The sequence below is a fragment of the Syngnathus leptorhynchus genome, chromosome 13, assembly GCF_054491065.1.
Source record: "Syngnathus leptorhynchus isolate UIUO chromosome 13, UIUO_Slep, whole genome shotgun sequence".
NCBI lineage: Eukaryota > Metazoa > Chordata > Actinopteri > Syngnathiformes > Syngnathidae > Syngnathus > Syngnathus leptorhynchus.
In genome coordinates this window covers 9,114,529-9,129,263 of record NC_141207.1, presented here as the reverse complement: position 1 = coordinate 9,129,263, position 14,735 = coordinate 9,114,529, and the positions used below count along the sequence as shown (strand labels likewise).

Genomic DNA, 14,735 nt, shown 5'->3' with positions numbered 1-14,735 from the left:
CTCGGTAATTGAGGTCCGCCGTCGCGGTTGACGAAACATTCCTTTGTTTGCGGCGCGTGGTTAAGGTACACAGCTGACTGTTTTTCTTGGCAGTCGGCCGAAAGTTGCGTGCGGCTTTTGTGTGCAGGAAAGGGAATTTGTCGTCAAATTTACGGCGGCGGTCTGGGCCAGTTCCACTCTAATGGCTGCGGTTTTGGAGGCGGGCCCGTGTCAGGGTTCTGGAAAGGCGACATTTGCGGCTGCGAGAAGCAGACTGGTTAATGATCAATGTGTTGCCTTCCTAGCGCAACAGTACGTTCATTTTTTTTTTTTTTCATGGCTGGGACTTTATAACATGTAATATGTTTGGATTCGTTATGTAAAATAAAATAAATTTCCACCCTTCGTGCGGGACAGGAACTACCGAGCAATTCCAAAAGAAGAAAAAAAGGCAATTGGCTCGTTGTTCTTCGCACAGGATAAAGAATATATACCTTTTTAAATATTCTTGAACCAGATGAAATCTGCCTAGCAACATGCCGACATGAAGCTTTTCAAGGACACATCCATAAGCCTTTTCTTTGTACACTTTGCCTGCATCTCAAATCCCAAAATCCTGATCTTTTATATTTCACACTTCTCTGACTTTGACTTACCCCCATCTTGCACACTTCCACATCGATCCACTCGCTCTCGTCTCGCCGTTGGTCGTGGGGGGAATCTTGAAACAGTAGATGTTTACAAAATGAACAATATGAGAAAGTGAATTAACACCACAGCTGCCGCTGAACAAGCAGGAGGCCAGGGTGGTCTCTCAGACGGCCTCCTATGCTGACATTTTAATCATTCACTTTGACTCTGCCAGGAATCAAACTAATACTGGAATGCTCGAACATAAAAATCGTCTGGTGGGCTTACTTCGTGATCATGACGTGATATACGGACGCGGCCTGTTAGATAGATTAAGCAGATTGATTTTGGGGAGTGAGAGATGAACCCTCTGGGCGGATTGTTTGCGAGGAGCTGACCTGCTATTGAGTTTATCGCCTGTTTAGTCATTCCGAAAAGAATGACTGTTTCACGTTTTCCCTTCAATGAAAATATGAAACATCGCCCACCTGGGTTTGACTCCAAGTGATTTTCTGAGAGCGCCTCGCGCTTTTAATTACTGCAGTGATGGTCATGTTTCGACTGACAAAATTGGTTAAATCAAAATCTTTCCATCAGCAGTAGAACTCGGGACTGATTTTTTTCGTAGAAATATGAGCATGACAATGCAACAGCTGCATGGCCGGAAGAAAATCACATATTTGTGTGACTATGGACAGGATTAGATGAGATCAGCTGACAGCAGTAAATGGTGAGAGGGGATTGTAGCACCACCTAGTGGACGAATACATAAAAAGTACTAATTGAAATCGTTTAGAGTTGTGCTTAGAGATGATTGCGCCTCGCTTAAGACGGTCAAGACCACCAAACAAGAGAAACTTAAACTTTAGGCGTGGAGAGTCTCTGGTCATCTAAAAATGTTGGGCAAAAAGTGGATGTAAGTCTGTAAATCCAAACTAAAGCAAATCCTGTGATTATCTTAGCCACAGACTTCTTTCTTTGGCTTTTCTTTGTTTGGCTTGGACGAAGCACTTCTTAATCAGCTTTTCGCTCCAGGTTGACCAGCAGGGATTGGGGCGAAACCAAGTCTCCAATCATAATTGGATCCGTAACGTACAAATTGGGAGAATTCTTGACTGGGAAGAATAAAACCGTTCATGGGGAGCCAAACAAAGCGTCTGATTACATGGGGACAGGAAAGGGGGGGTCTGACTCAGTACTCCCAACAACCCCGCTGATCATTTTAACACGCAGCTTTTCTCCAATGCAAATTTAGACTTTTAGAATTTTTCACGAGATCCATTTTGGAATTGCTCAGCATTTTATTTTTTTTATTGCTGGTGATTCTTGTAGATTTTTAATCGTAAGCGTGCATAAATGTTTGAAGAGTTCAGTCGTGGCGGTCGGTCAGCAAAAAAAAACTGGCATGTTTGACTGGTTCCGTGCAGGTTGTGTTTTAATTTTCCCTTGCATCTCGGCGAGCTCCCGGAGTGATCCGGATCTCCTCCTCGCTTGAAAAGGCTGTCGGGGAGGAGCCGTAAAGATTTAACAGCCATCCTGAGGGTAAACACACTTTACGAGCCTCAACTAAAAACCAACTTTCAGCCCAAGTAAGGAGAATTCCCGCATTTGTGCTTTAGTTTTCTTTTTTCAGCACTTTAATTACCTGGCCTGAGATTATTTGATGTATACGGTGCTTTTCTTGAGGCTTGGGTGCCTCCCAAAAATGTGAGCCCTATAGAAAATGTTTGACGTCCATTCTCGTCGATGGCAGCCAACGAGTTAACTTCTGCAAGTCAATACCACCGCATCGTTACTAGGCCTCGTTTTTCAGGGGCTAGCGAGGGCACGCAAGCGGTCTCGCTTAACTCTGTCGGGCACGTACGTCTCGGCCCGACACATTAGCATGTGGCGGGATGCTAGCTCGTGGGAATGAAAGCCAATCAGCAACATATCCTTAACCCATCTCGTTGAAAAATCCCTCCTATTCTTACCGAATATCCTGTTAGGGATGGAGATTTTTTTTTTTTTTTTTATATATAATTTTGAGCTAGAATAATGTACGTCCATAACGGCACAATTGCGCTAGGCTGCCTTTGGCAAAAATATCATTGTATTGAGTCACTTCATGATTTTTCATCCCTATTATTAATACACAGCCGAGAAACGCGGCCACCTCGGCAGCTGAAAAATTCATCGAGTGCGCCTGTGGAAGATTCACTACGTGGACCGAATGCAGCCACCTGTGATCCCGACATGAATATTTCAAAAAGGCGGCTGATAAGCAGACAGGACACAGGGAATTAACTTGGCCACTACAACTGTATAATTTATGATACAAGGCAACGCTCAGGCTGTAATTGTTTGATTGCCCAGAAGCAAGCCAAAAAATGTTTTCCGCGCCCCTTTCCTCTTTATCACACTTAATAGCAGCGCCATCACTCAGCGGATTCACACTCGTTAAAAAAAAAAAAAAAACAACGGCATTAGGGAGAGCTATTACTTTTGCAGTTGGGAAATGTTGGACTTGAAAAGAAAGCAGTGAGAGCCATTTCTTATTTTTAGTTAATTGTACTCAATAATATATGACAGTAACCAATCAAGATTTTTCCTAAAGCAAATCAAATTAGGTTAAAAAAATGCCTGGTAAGAAAAAAAAGACCTTGTCAAACAGAACAATCCTATTTTGCCTCCATTTGAGATATTTCATCTTGGTTCAATTTTAGTTTTGGTCATTTGTTCATAAATGTCTGACAAACTTCTCCCTATAGCAAGATCAAGAATTACTGCACACTTTTCACCCGACTTAATATACTGTTGAAATTAGACATGGCGTAATGACGTTTGTCAGTCATCGGAAGCTAACACTAAGCTAATCGGTACATCCAACAGCGCTTCACCTCTGCATTGCATTCGGCTAGAACATGAAAGTTGTTTAATGAGAGACGTATGTACGTCTTATTAGACAACACAAAACCCGGCCGGCTTGCTGACGGCACATTTTCCGACGAAAGGCAGCTTGCAAAAAAATAAAAATAAAAAATCCACTTGGTTTTTGTAATTTCACACTTGATGTGTAGGCAGACACTCTGGAGAGCCAAATATGTGCATACAAGCAATTAAAAAGTCACTTTTGCCACTTTAAAGCAAAGTAACGAGTTGTTTTGATGGCCTCGTCGAGCGTGTTTGCTCTGCCGTAATCAAACCGAGCAAGAAGAAGGATGCTTGCGGACACTTATGACAGTAATCGTTAAAAATCCATAAAGCATCTTTTCATTGGTGACTCTGCGGAGTTGGCAGAGAGTATTAAGATGTCAAAAAAGTGCACGATATGCTGTTTGAACAGGGGGGCAGAATAGCAATTTTTCACCTATTTTCAAAACCGGCAGCGACTTTCATATGCTCGCTCCGGAGGCATTTCGATCGACGGGAAAGTGGTTTCCGGTGGTCTTTGATGCCCCCCCCGACATCCCGCTGGGACTTGATTTTCACCGTCATGAATGCATCCGCTGTTAATTTGGGCCGATTCTTTACAAAAAGCAGATTATTTGCGACACGCGCTCACTTTCCACCGCTTTGAATGAGTTTATCTTGGGAACGATGCGCTCTATTCATTTCGTTGGCGGAAAACAGGTTTGTATGAAGAGGAGCGCGTTGGCAGAAATCCGGAGACAAACAAAAACAAGCACTTTTTTTTTTTTTTTTTTAATACAGTGCTGCCTTGCGATAAAGTTCACTTTGTTCCAGCTCATCTTGCCTCAACAAAGAGTTGTTGAATGTGAGATTTTTTTTGTGTGATCACTGGAAATTTTGTGGATATATTTTAATTGTTTTACTTTTTATTTGTATCAATGTCTTGCTAGGAATTCATTTTATTTAAATCTGTGAGACTAATGAGCACATTTCAACAGGATGTGTAAAAGTGGTCCACCCAAAAAAAAAACCAAAAAAAAATCAATGAAGTGGGTAATCAGTTCAATTCTACTAACCAATTTATTGATTGTGGCTCATCTCTCCTCCGGGTTATCAAATTGCCAAGCGCTCGTCTGGCCTCATCAGTCGCAGTGTTAAACAAGCCGCACGATGCTTGTGGACCTTTTCATTAATTTGCCACTCTTGTGGCTCGATCGGAGGGCGAGCGCGGAGGAATAAAATCGAGCACGACTCTCACGTAATGTTTTATTTAAAAAAAAACTGATTGTGCAGCAGGGACCTTGATTTGAAATTGTACGCAAGTTCAAGTTTTGTTTTTCGGGTGGATGTTACAAGCTATTACCGTCGTCATGGCGTTGATCAAAGCGGCGGGAGCTAATGGAATTATTTTTGATTTTCTTTTTTTCCTCTCCTCCATCCCCTGCAAAATTTCCCTTTTTGTAGAGTTAGGTGAGCGGCGCGAGTACGTCACGCTGACGCGGCGATCACATTTTCTGATGAAGGACTTAATTAAAACAAAAAAAAGGACATTGATTGACCAACCGGGCGGGTTGATTCATTCAAGTTGCAGTCAATAAACACTTGCCACTTTGTAGCCGAGGGCGGGAACTCTCATCAGTCGTTATCGACTCGGCTGTCAAATAGAATATGCCTAAATGATATAAATAAATATGATAAGCGGGATTGCGGTTTCACTTGGTCTTCACCTCTTTGGACACTAAAAAAATGCCGTAATGTCCTAATGAATGGCGCAATTGTTTCTTGCCCGTAAAGCGACTGTTGTGAGACATGCTGGTGTAAAGAACCACTTTCAATTAAGAAGACGCTTTATTAGAGCTATTAAAATCACTCTCCACTTTATGTAATGAAAGTCATTAACCAGCATCCGCCCTCCACACACACACCAAAGACTTTCTACGGTGTGCCTGTTGACCAAAAAGCTTTTGTGTGCATTTTTCTCCCCAGGATTACTTCAAGAGACGTTCATCAAGGAGCCGGACGGCCTGGTGTCCGTCAACCTGCTGGTGGTGTCGGCCGTCTCGGCCTTCGCCACCGGCGCCGTCTTCTCCGGCCTGGCCGTCTGTTGGATCATGAGTCACCGACACCGGCACGGCCGCGGCGCCAAAGGGGCCCGGCGCAAGAACGAAAAGGAGCAGAACATACTCGGGCCGGCCCGCAGCGGCTCGGTGATGAGCGTGACCAGGACCGGCGGAGGCGATCGGCGCAACTCTCAGGTGGACAACCCGTTTGTCACAGCCAACGGATGGCCCAAAGGGGACTTGGACCCCGGCCTGCTGCCCACGCCTGAACAGACGCCGCTGCAGCAGAAACGAGTCATGCGACTGCCCGACCCCGACTGGGACCAGAGCCAAACCTTCCTCACGGCCGTCGGGCCTCCTTGCCCCAACAACTCGGTCATCTACCTGAGCTCCAAGTTCCTGCAGGGAGGCGGAGGCGGCGGAGGAATGGTCCGGATCGACGAGCCGGGCGAGGTTCTGTTGCCGCCGCACGCCGAGCGCCAGCGCTACCTGATCCTCTCGGCCCAGCGGGGCGGGAATGGCGGCGGCCGTCCGGCGGGCGCCCCGAGGAGCTCGGCGGGGGACTACATCTACCCGAGCACGCCGCAGGAGTCTCCGGACCGGCGGCGGGTGGTCTCGGCACCCACGCCCCACGCGGACTACGGGGAGCCTCGCTGGAGCCACGAGGCGCTCAACTACAACGGCAATAACGGCGTGCCGTACCACCCCCAGCGCCTCATCAGGCCGGAGATGCACGGGCTTCGAGGTGGACTCGGACAACTGGCCGACTACAGCCACCTTCTCGTAAAGAGCGAGAGAACCCCGAGTGTCCAGTGAGGTCACTGAAATCTCTCTGAGCGACCCCACACCTGCAACTGGAAGAAACCAATCCGCCCCCACCCCCCTCCACCTTTTACTTTCCCTTTTTGTCTTCTCTCGCCGTCATTCAACGTTCTGACGTCATTCAGCCGATTGGAGGGAGAGACGAGAAGCAAAAGGGACACTTGTACTCAAACGCGGCCGCTCCTCTTTGGGCGCACCCCTCTCGCTCTGCTAGTGGTACGACCCGCGGAGCGCAGGACGCGGTTATGGGCTGCTTAAGGAGGCGGAGCATCGGGGGCGAAATGACAGCGTGGGGACAATGATGGACAATTTGTCGAGGCACAATTGGGATGCCTCCCCTTCACCACCGTGTATATTTTACTTTGTGCTTTTCTTGCCCCGCCCACTCTGTGGCTATTGTCGCCGTGCCAGACGGAGGTCCGCGTGTATTTGTGATTAAACCGATTGGGCGTCAACTTTAGCACTCCCCCGAACAAGGTCGATGATTACATCGGACATGATGTGGGAGGAGTTATCGTGCCAAAGTGTGGGTGCTCAACTCGCAGTGTTATTTGGACAGGAAATTAGCGTCGACTAATCAACGGAGGCTTATTTATTTCAACACACCATTAATCAATCATCGTTTCCACCCCGCTGAATGCTTAACAATCAATTCGGGGTATAATCGTTTTTGATTATGCCCATCCCGAGGAAGAAGTAAAAATTGCGCGTCCTTGTTACGAGCCATCCGAGTGAACTTGCGGAGCTCGTCGTGCCCGTTTAAAAGCTTAACATGCGTGAAGGAGAGCAATAATCAACACGAGGAAAACCAGAGGATGATTTTTCCAATCTGTTTTCTCAGTAAAGGGCTTTTTGGGAAAATGAACAAAGCCCCCTTTCCATCGCGTCCCCCTCCCCCTCCTCCCTATCGGGTCTCATCTGACCTGACCTCAAGCTTGGCGAACGTGAGCCGCGGCCGTCCGGTGCCGTCTCACCCGGTCAGCTCGGGAGCTCCATTCAGTCCGCTCGTTGCCAACACTGAGCCTCTTTGTGCGCTAACAAATAGCCGCTAAGAGTCAGACAGCTCGCCTCACGGAATAGCAATGAGGAAGGGCGAGCCCGCCCATCCATCCATCTTGGGAGATAAGACAGGGCCCGGTCCAGCCCGGCCCGGTCGGTGGTGGCTTAAACAATATCACAAGCACTTTTGCAATCTAATATCTGTTCCATAGAATTGCTTCAAGGGATTCCATCGCCTTTCTCTCGGCTACACGACTTCCAGTATGTGTAAATGGATGTTCCACTCATATTTCAGTCTGTGTGGCCATGTCAATCTCATCCGCCCAGAGACTTCAGAATCAATCATAAGCTACGAGGGTGCCTTGAGATATGAGCAATTGGCTCACGTTTGTATCTCGAAACACTTCTTTTAAATCATTATTTCCCTTTGAAAGGAATTAGATATAAGTTTGTGCTGCGCCCACATTTCCGAAACCATTGTGACTCGATTGTGACCCAACGTTGTGAAATTTGCTGCCGCCATCTAGTGGTGGGGGTTTGAAGCGTGCCTTTACTGGAATATATGATTGGTTTTGTGAACTCAAAAAAGACAAATTCATCCTAAAAATCCTTAAATAGGGTCTGATCCTTGATGACATCAACATTTTTTCTGTCCTCTAATTGGTTGGTCGTTTATTAAGTATGGCACCTTGTGATTAGTGGATGAAGTCAGATATGACTCAGCGCTCTGTCGAGACTTTGTCACACCGCCAAGCGTCACTCCTTGCGGTGTCATCACTCAGCGTGCGCTAATAACAAAAGCTGCATTCACAAGACAGACGGCGTTTGGGTCTGGAGGCTCTCACCGCAATTCCCCATGTTTTGTTTGGGGTTTTGTCTCACTGGCATCCTTTCTTGCTTCTCTGTAGATCGATCTGTTCATCTGATGTCAATTTCAAAACATCCCGTCATGCTTTTCGACCGCTATCAACAAACCCAGTGATAAACGATTAGAAATGTCGTAATAAGCGTGTACTGTAATGTCTTTTTTTTTTTTTTTAAATCAACTCTTTTCTTTTCATTTCAAAGTTCTTCCTTCTAAAGACCATTTTCCTCGAGCAGCGTGGTGTCTGGAGAGTGGCGCAGCAAATAGCCGCCGGTGCTGTCTGAGAAAGATGAAAGCGAGAATGGAGGAAGACAAAGATGAGGAGGAGGTCATGCGGGGCGAGCGTGTTTAAGTCGCAGCATTAGCGCTGGAAGCAGGTCATTAGCGTGGCGGCGCTCTGTGTCTCGGCGCCGAGTGTGAACGAGGCGTGCTCGGTCAGCCGTGTCCGCTTAAACATGCCTGATTAGCTCCAGTACGCGGCGGCGGCGTGACGAGTCCGAGACAATCACTGCGGTCACGTCGGCCCTCTCGAGAGCGACCTGCGTGATCGTTCGAGAAGCTCATCAGGGGCATAAAACACATACACATGGAAAAGGGCCTCTTGCACACAGACATTCAAATGAGAGTAACAAAACAGACTCAATATTTTTTCATATGATCTGTCGACATGTGTTGCACCACCATTTGTGTCTGTTCAGTGTTATAAACACAATGACATCAATGCTACTTTTGCTATAGTGTTTAGCAATACCCGTTAGCATCGAGCTAAGCAGAAATTACCAAGGCTGAGCTATGTATGCTTGTTTAAAATACACAATGTCATTCTTTGTTTGAGTTTGACAGAAAATATAAGTCGGGTCGTTTGTATCTCAAGGCACCAGTGTAGTTTTATTGGCGAAGTAAGAAATTCAGGTGAAGCGTCATCCCTTACGAAAGCCGTCGTTCTTCATGCCGCCGCTTTGCTTTTCATCCTCACCCGCTTGCCACCTCCTGTATTGTGTCGAAGCACTTTTGTTCACATGAAAACCTTTTTGTGTCCCCCAAATCGACAGAACACAGTCCAAGGCTTGTTATGTGCTAAATTGCTTTACTTGTTCCGCGTTTGTGCGCCCACATAAAAAAAAAAAAAAAAAAACCATTTATGGTCTTGACCCTGCTTGTTGCTATTGATCAGCGTGTGTTGTTCATGTCGGGGGGGGGGAAAAACTTCCAAAAACAGATGAAAATCAAGAAGTTGCTCCAAGAAGAACAATTTGATTTCCTTTTTCTGTCGTCGACACTTGTGTTATGAAAATCGAGTCCAAGTCGATTCATCAATGATATTTTTTCAGCAGTGTGTGCGTGTGTGAGAAAGAATCAGGGCTTAAGAGAATGTGTACATGTGAGCACAATAAGAATTGAACAATCTGCATTATTTTTTATTATTATGTAAACTTGATGTTTTTAATCAGCACTGATCTTGTTTCCTTTTGGCCTGTTTGTTTTTCTATGCTTTGTGAAATAATGTGTAATTTAATTCTTGATTCTTCTGTTGAAATATGCTTTGGTGGGACAATGAAGGTGAAGACTATCACGTTAGGGTTCAACGGGGGTCACACAGACCTGAGGTTAAAAACAACGGGGGGAGCTTCCTGTGACCCGCCCAAGCCAGCTGTCAATTACACGACAAGCGACCATGTGTACATAATCTTGATTCTTTTTTTGTGTAACTTAAGTGCAGTAGCTGCATGTCCACACAGCCTCTGTTTGTGTGTGCGCGCGCGTCGGCGCGTGCGCGTGAATTTGTACCGTACGTTCAAGTGCGTGCGTGCTCGTGTCCGCAAGTCACACGTGCATGCGCGATGTGGCAACTGCACAACACACATTTGCACTACATTCCATTTACATTCTACTTCAAAACATCACACAACACTACATTGCAATCGAAAAATAAAAATGCACAACACTGCGTTCAATTACACGAGAACAAAGAAGCCACGTGACGTCACATGACGTCACATGATATTGACCTCTATACAATAGGCTGCTCTACATGACATTTTCTAAAATGGCATCTTAACACGACATGACACTACAGCAACAAACAACAGGACATACCTTTGTGCACTACTCCGCACATTGTCCCAAGCTCTCCCCCCCCCCCCCCCCCTTGTCACTCTACCTGGAGACTTGTCACTTTTCTTATTCTAAATAAACCACTCGGACATGAAGCTTTTTTCTTGTCATCAATACTAAACGTTGTACATATTGTTTAACTAGCTTTTTTTATATATATTTTTTATGCCACATTCTACATTCAGCGCCGTTGCAGTTGTAAGACCATTTATATCCACTAGAGAGAGCTCTTCCCTTAAAAGTCATGAAAAACATGTAATACCAGCGTTAAACAGTAGATGTCAGCAGAGCTTTTTGTTTTATTTTCTCCTGTTTGTTGTCACTGTTAGATTTACTAGGTAAATTAACTTTTTTTTTTAATCCACATACTTTTTTCCAGACTAAAAACTTGATGTAAGTTCCAGTTGCTGCAGCTGCTGAAATCCACCACTAAATTTGCAGCGACCACTAGGTGGCACCAAACAGCAGTCATTAATAGACTCGGAAGAGTCAAGGGTCAAAATCAACATGGCCGCCGGCATGATTGACATTTTTCATTATTTTCAAGCTGGAAATATCAGTGTAGTTTGTAAATTATCATTGCACATTTCTTTGCCTGTGTTCTGACTTGAAACCTGAGGAAGAAAATCTGGGCACACGCATGAGTCTCAGGCTTGTTGCCTTATTACAGCAGGCCGCCTGTTGTGCCCGCAGAGGTGTAATTGGAATAATCAGCAGGGTGTTAAAGTCGATATTTAGGCCTCATCGGCATATGATAACGATGTACAGCTTCACGTCGGCAATCTGTGACATAACGGGCACATTAGACGGACTCGAGTATCGGGACACCTGGTGTGCGCGCAGCAACTTTTATTATATTTGCCTCACTGGGATGTTTCTTCCACCTTAGTAGCTTCGCAATAGCAGTTTGCTCATTAACGTTCTTGCGCACTTCTGTAACCGTACCTGCCGTTCTGGCCTTGAGGAACCCCTTTTAGGCGAACCCCCACTCCTGTTTCCAATGTGGGTGGCTCTTTTTCTTTTTTTTATAAAGTCGACAGCTTGGTCTGAAAGGTGCGTCTTACCTAACATCGCCACCAAAGCACCTGACACCGCATCCTCATCTGAGCCGCCGCCTCGATCCGGCGGAACATTATATTCGCAAAGACGTCTGCCAGCGATTTACTCGTGAAATATGGAAAGGCTCTTGAATGTGTTACCTCCAGCAGCCACTGGAAAGTGTTTTATTTGTAGATTTAAACACGAAGATTGAAACTTTGGCTTTAGAATAATTTTACTGGTCGGTGGGAATCCTGGTTGATATTCCGTCATAGTTTCAGCAAAGCTTATGAAGACTGAATCAGAATTTTTTTGGGCCTCCAGTTGTTGATGTCAGAGTTTATTGGGGCAGTGGAGCAGAACACAATTTCATCAGCGAGGCCTTTTGTCCTGTCCTCACTGTCCACTTTTTTCTTTTTTTTTTCCTCAATCTCATTCCCGCCACTAAATGCCCTCTTCCTTTGTGTTCCATGCCCGCACAAAGGTGCGTTTGTCGGCATTGTGTGAGCACGCCATTACCTCGCCGCCATTGTCCTCCGGAGCACTCGAATGGGAAAATGTAGTTGTTGCCACGGTAACGTGGTTCAAAGTTCAATATATTTCAGATGCGTTTAGCCGGGATGTAAAAGTGCTGTAAATTGAGGCGACGTGACGAGACTTTGAGTCACGTCTGCCTCGTCCGCGCTGCGCTGTTTCCTTTTCCTATTAAGCGCTATACGATGTTCCTGTATGTCAACAAGAAAGCCCTCTGCACCACAAAAACTGCAGTGGATGACCTTTTAGTTCTTTATTAATGCATGAGCACGAAAGTACGACGACCCGAGTGACATTGCGGTCACAAACATTTATGAGATGTGTCACAAAATAGATTTGTAAATGCAACTCGGATCTCCATTGGTTGGTTGGCTTAGAAATTTTATTGACAGGAGAATATTAACATTTATTTCAAGTTAATTTGGTATTTTTAACTGTTGTTTGATTTATTAAAAAAAAAAAAATCATCTTATATTGTAAGAGTGGCCACCGACTTGTACGGTTCTGAGAAACGGCTTCATAATTAACTACAAATATTGGCTAGGCCTCTTTTGAGAACGTCGATGAATCACTCGGAACATTAGACTCTTTCTCAATTAGTTCTGTATAATTACATTATCGGCAGCAGCATAAAATATTGCTTAGCACGTCCGTCTCGCATTTGACAGGTCCTCGGCTTTAAATCTTCACTGAGGCCTTCCTGTGTTGAATTTTGTTGCCCGTGCCAGTCCGGGGTGTCGAGCGCCACCCGTTTGTACCGAAACCCGGCAGCACATAAAAGTCACACACAAACATGGCTTCTGGTGGAAGTGTGTGTTGTGGTTTGTAAATGTGTGTCAGTGTGTCAGGTCTGGCTTTGCTGATTAGCTCCAGCGCTAGCGCTGTGCTGTAACACCATACGAGGGCCGGATTAGACCAATGCGCAGCGGCTGGAGATCGCCGGCCGATAGCGCACGGATGGCCCATTAAAGATGAGGTGGGAAATTGAGACAGTGACCCACACTCACTGTCTGTTTAGAGGTGAAAGAACACTGGAATGGAACAAAATGACTCAGTTAGCAGGCGGCGTTTCCATGCAAAGAAGCAAAGTATGTCAACGATTTGGTGTTGTTGGTAAAAGACAAAAATGTAGAATAAAAAACACAAATTGAAGGCTTATATTCTTTATCTTCCACGAAGATGAAAAAAATATTACTGTAGCTTACTGAGCATTTGTGACCGTCTTGCTAGCTGTTTTTCTGCGTTTCTACTGCCCCCAAGTGGCCAAGGCTCGCACAGCCGATGAAGCGTCGCAATTAAAAAGCGGATTTTTTTTCTCAATCAAAAACACATTGCATTTTTAGCAACCATTTTTCATATATTGCACAATTCCCAGGATGAAGAGAAATTTATTTTGATTTATTTATTGGTTTTCATCACTGTGACCTTTGTACAGATTTCGAGATTGACAGCAGCATCACATCACTTTTGTCTAAATAGTCTCTAGCTGGAAAGATGGAGCCCATGTTTACCGTTAACCATGAGAGCATCTTATCACACGACGTGATGCGTCGCCATGACAATAGATGAGCAGCTGCGCGTACTCATGACAGTGTGCGCTTTTGTTTGTGTGTTTGTGTTGCTCTCCTCAATAGTGGGATGATAAGATCTTTGTTCTTTGAGCATTGCGAGGGCCGTTCCCCAAGTGGGGTCAAATTGACCGCCAGTATAAAAGATGTTTACATATTTCGAGGTAACGGGAAGGTAAGCGCAAGTATTGAACCAAATGTTGTTGACGGTGTTTCTTAATGTGTGTACAATGCTGCGGCTCAAAGTAATTGAATATTTTGTCTATATATATTTGTCTATATTTTGTTTATGGCCGTCCATAATCCATTTGGCTGAAGCTTGTGCAACCGATCACAAGTTGCCGTCACAAGATGAGGAAGAAGCACACTTTGACAGGAATGACTTGTTTGTATTCTTTTGCGTCATGCCGGCGCAACAGTTTGAGGAGGGAGGGGGGTGTGGACTTTTGCAAACGTTTTCATTTGGGCGGGAAAACAGAAATGAAGTCACAATATTTGATTGTTTGGATTCCATAACAACATTTTTATACAGTTTCAACTAGAGCTGGAAGGATTAATCAAATAAAAGTGTTTTGTGACTTTTGGGGACACGCTGTTTTGTTGGAGCAGCTTTTGTAGCATCTGTACTGAACATTAATTTCCAGACTATGAAACACGGTTAGCATGCTCGTGAATCGACTTATCTTCATTAGCTTGTGAATATTATGCACATTACTTTCTATTAGCATTCTCCTCGGCGGCTGAATTAATGCATTTAAAGAGTATCCAGTTCTGCGAAAAAAAATTGAACACGACTGCTTTGGATTTTTATCGTCTAGAATGAAGACATGCAGCAGTAATTAGCACGTCAAAATTCATACATTGACACTTGATGCCTTCTCGACAATACGTGTAGAGTGGCGTTTTTGTTGATTCAAAATATGGTAAAAAAAAATTGCAAACCGACTGTGAAAGAATTTAACCAATCATTGTCAACTTTTTTTTTTTATCTTCGCAGTGCCCCTTATCCAAAAAAAACCAACCCCAACAAAGCCCTTCCTGACACTTCTTTACCAATCTGGGCCACTTCCAAGTACGTACTGTCTCCAAAGTATTACATGATGTCTGCTGATGTATAAACACTCTGTACTTTGCTCAACTTAATTTTCTCATTGGCGCTGCGTTGACGTAAAAAGCAGCAAATATAATTCGCCAAGAATGTTAAGACGGCGTAAATATTGCCTTTATCAAATT

The 14,735-nt window shown here is 44.8% G+C and overlaps 1 protein-coding gene across 2 annotated transcripts in view; it reads left to right on the top strand.

Moving 5' to 3' along the window:
• The window catches only part of sema6bb (sema domain, transmembrane domain (TM), and cytoplasmic domain, (semaphorin) 6Bb), a 70,151-nt gene extending 61,727 nt beyond the window's left edge, over nt 1-8,424 (top strand). For both annotated transcript variants that reach the window (XM_085927436.1, XM_085927435.1), the window contains one exon: nt 5,488-8,424. In XM_085927436.1, the coding sequence (XP_085783562.1) occupies nt 5,488-6,377 (890 nt within the window). In that variant the 3' untranslated portion in view covers nt 6,378-8,424. The remainder of the gene's footprint in view (nt 1-5,487) is intronic.
• The last annotated feature ends 6,311 nt before the right edge of the window (nt 8,425-14,735 follow it).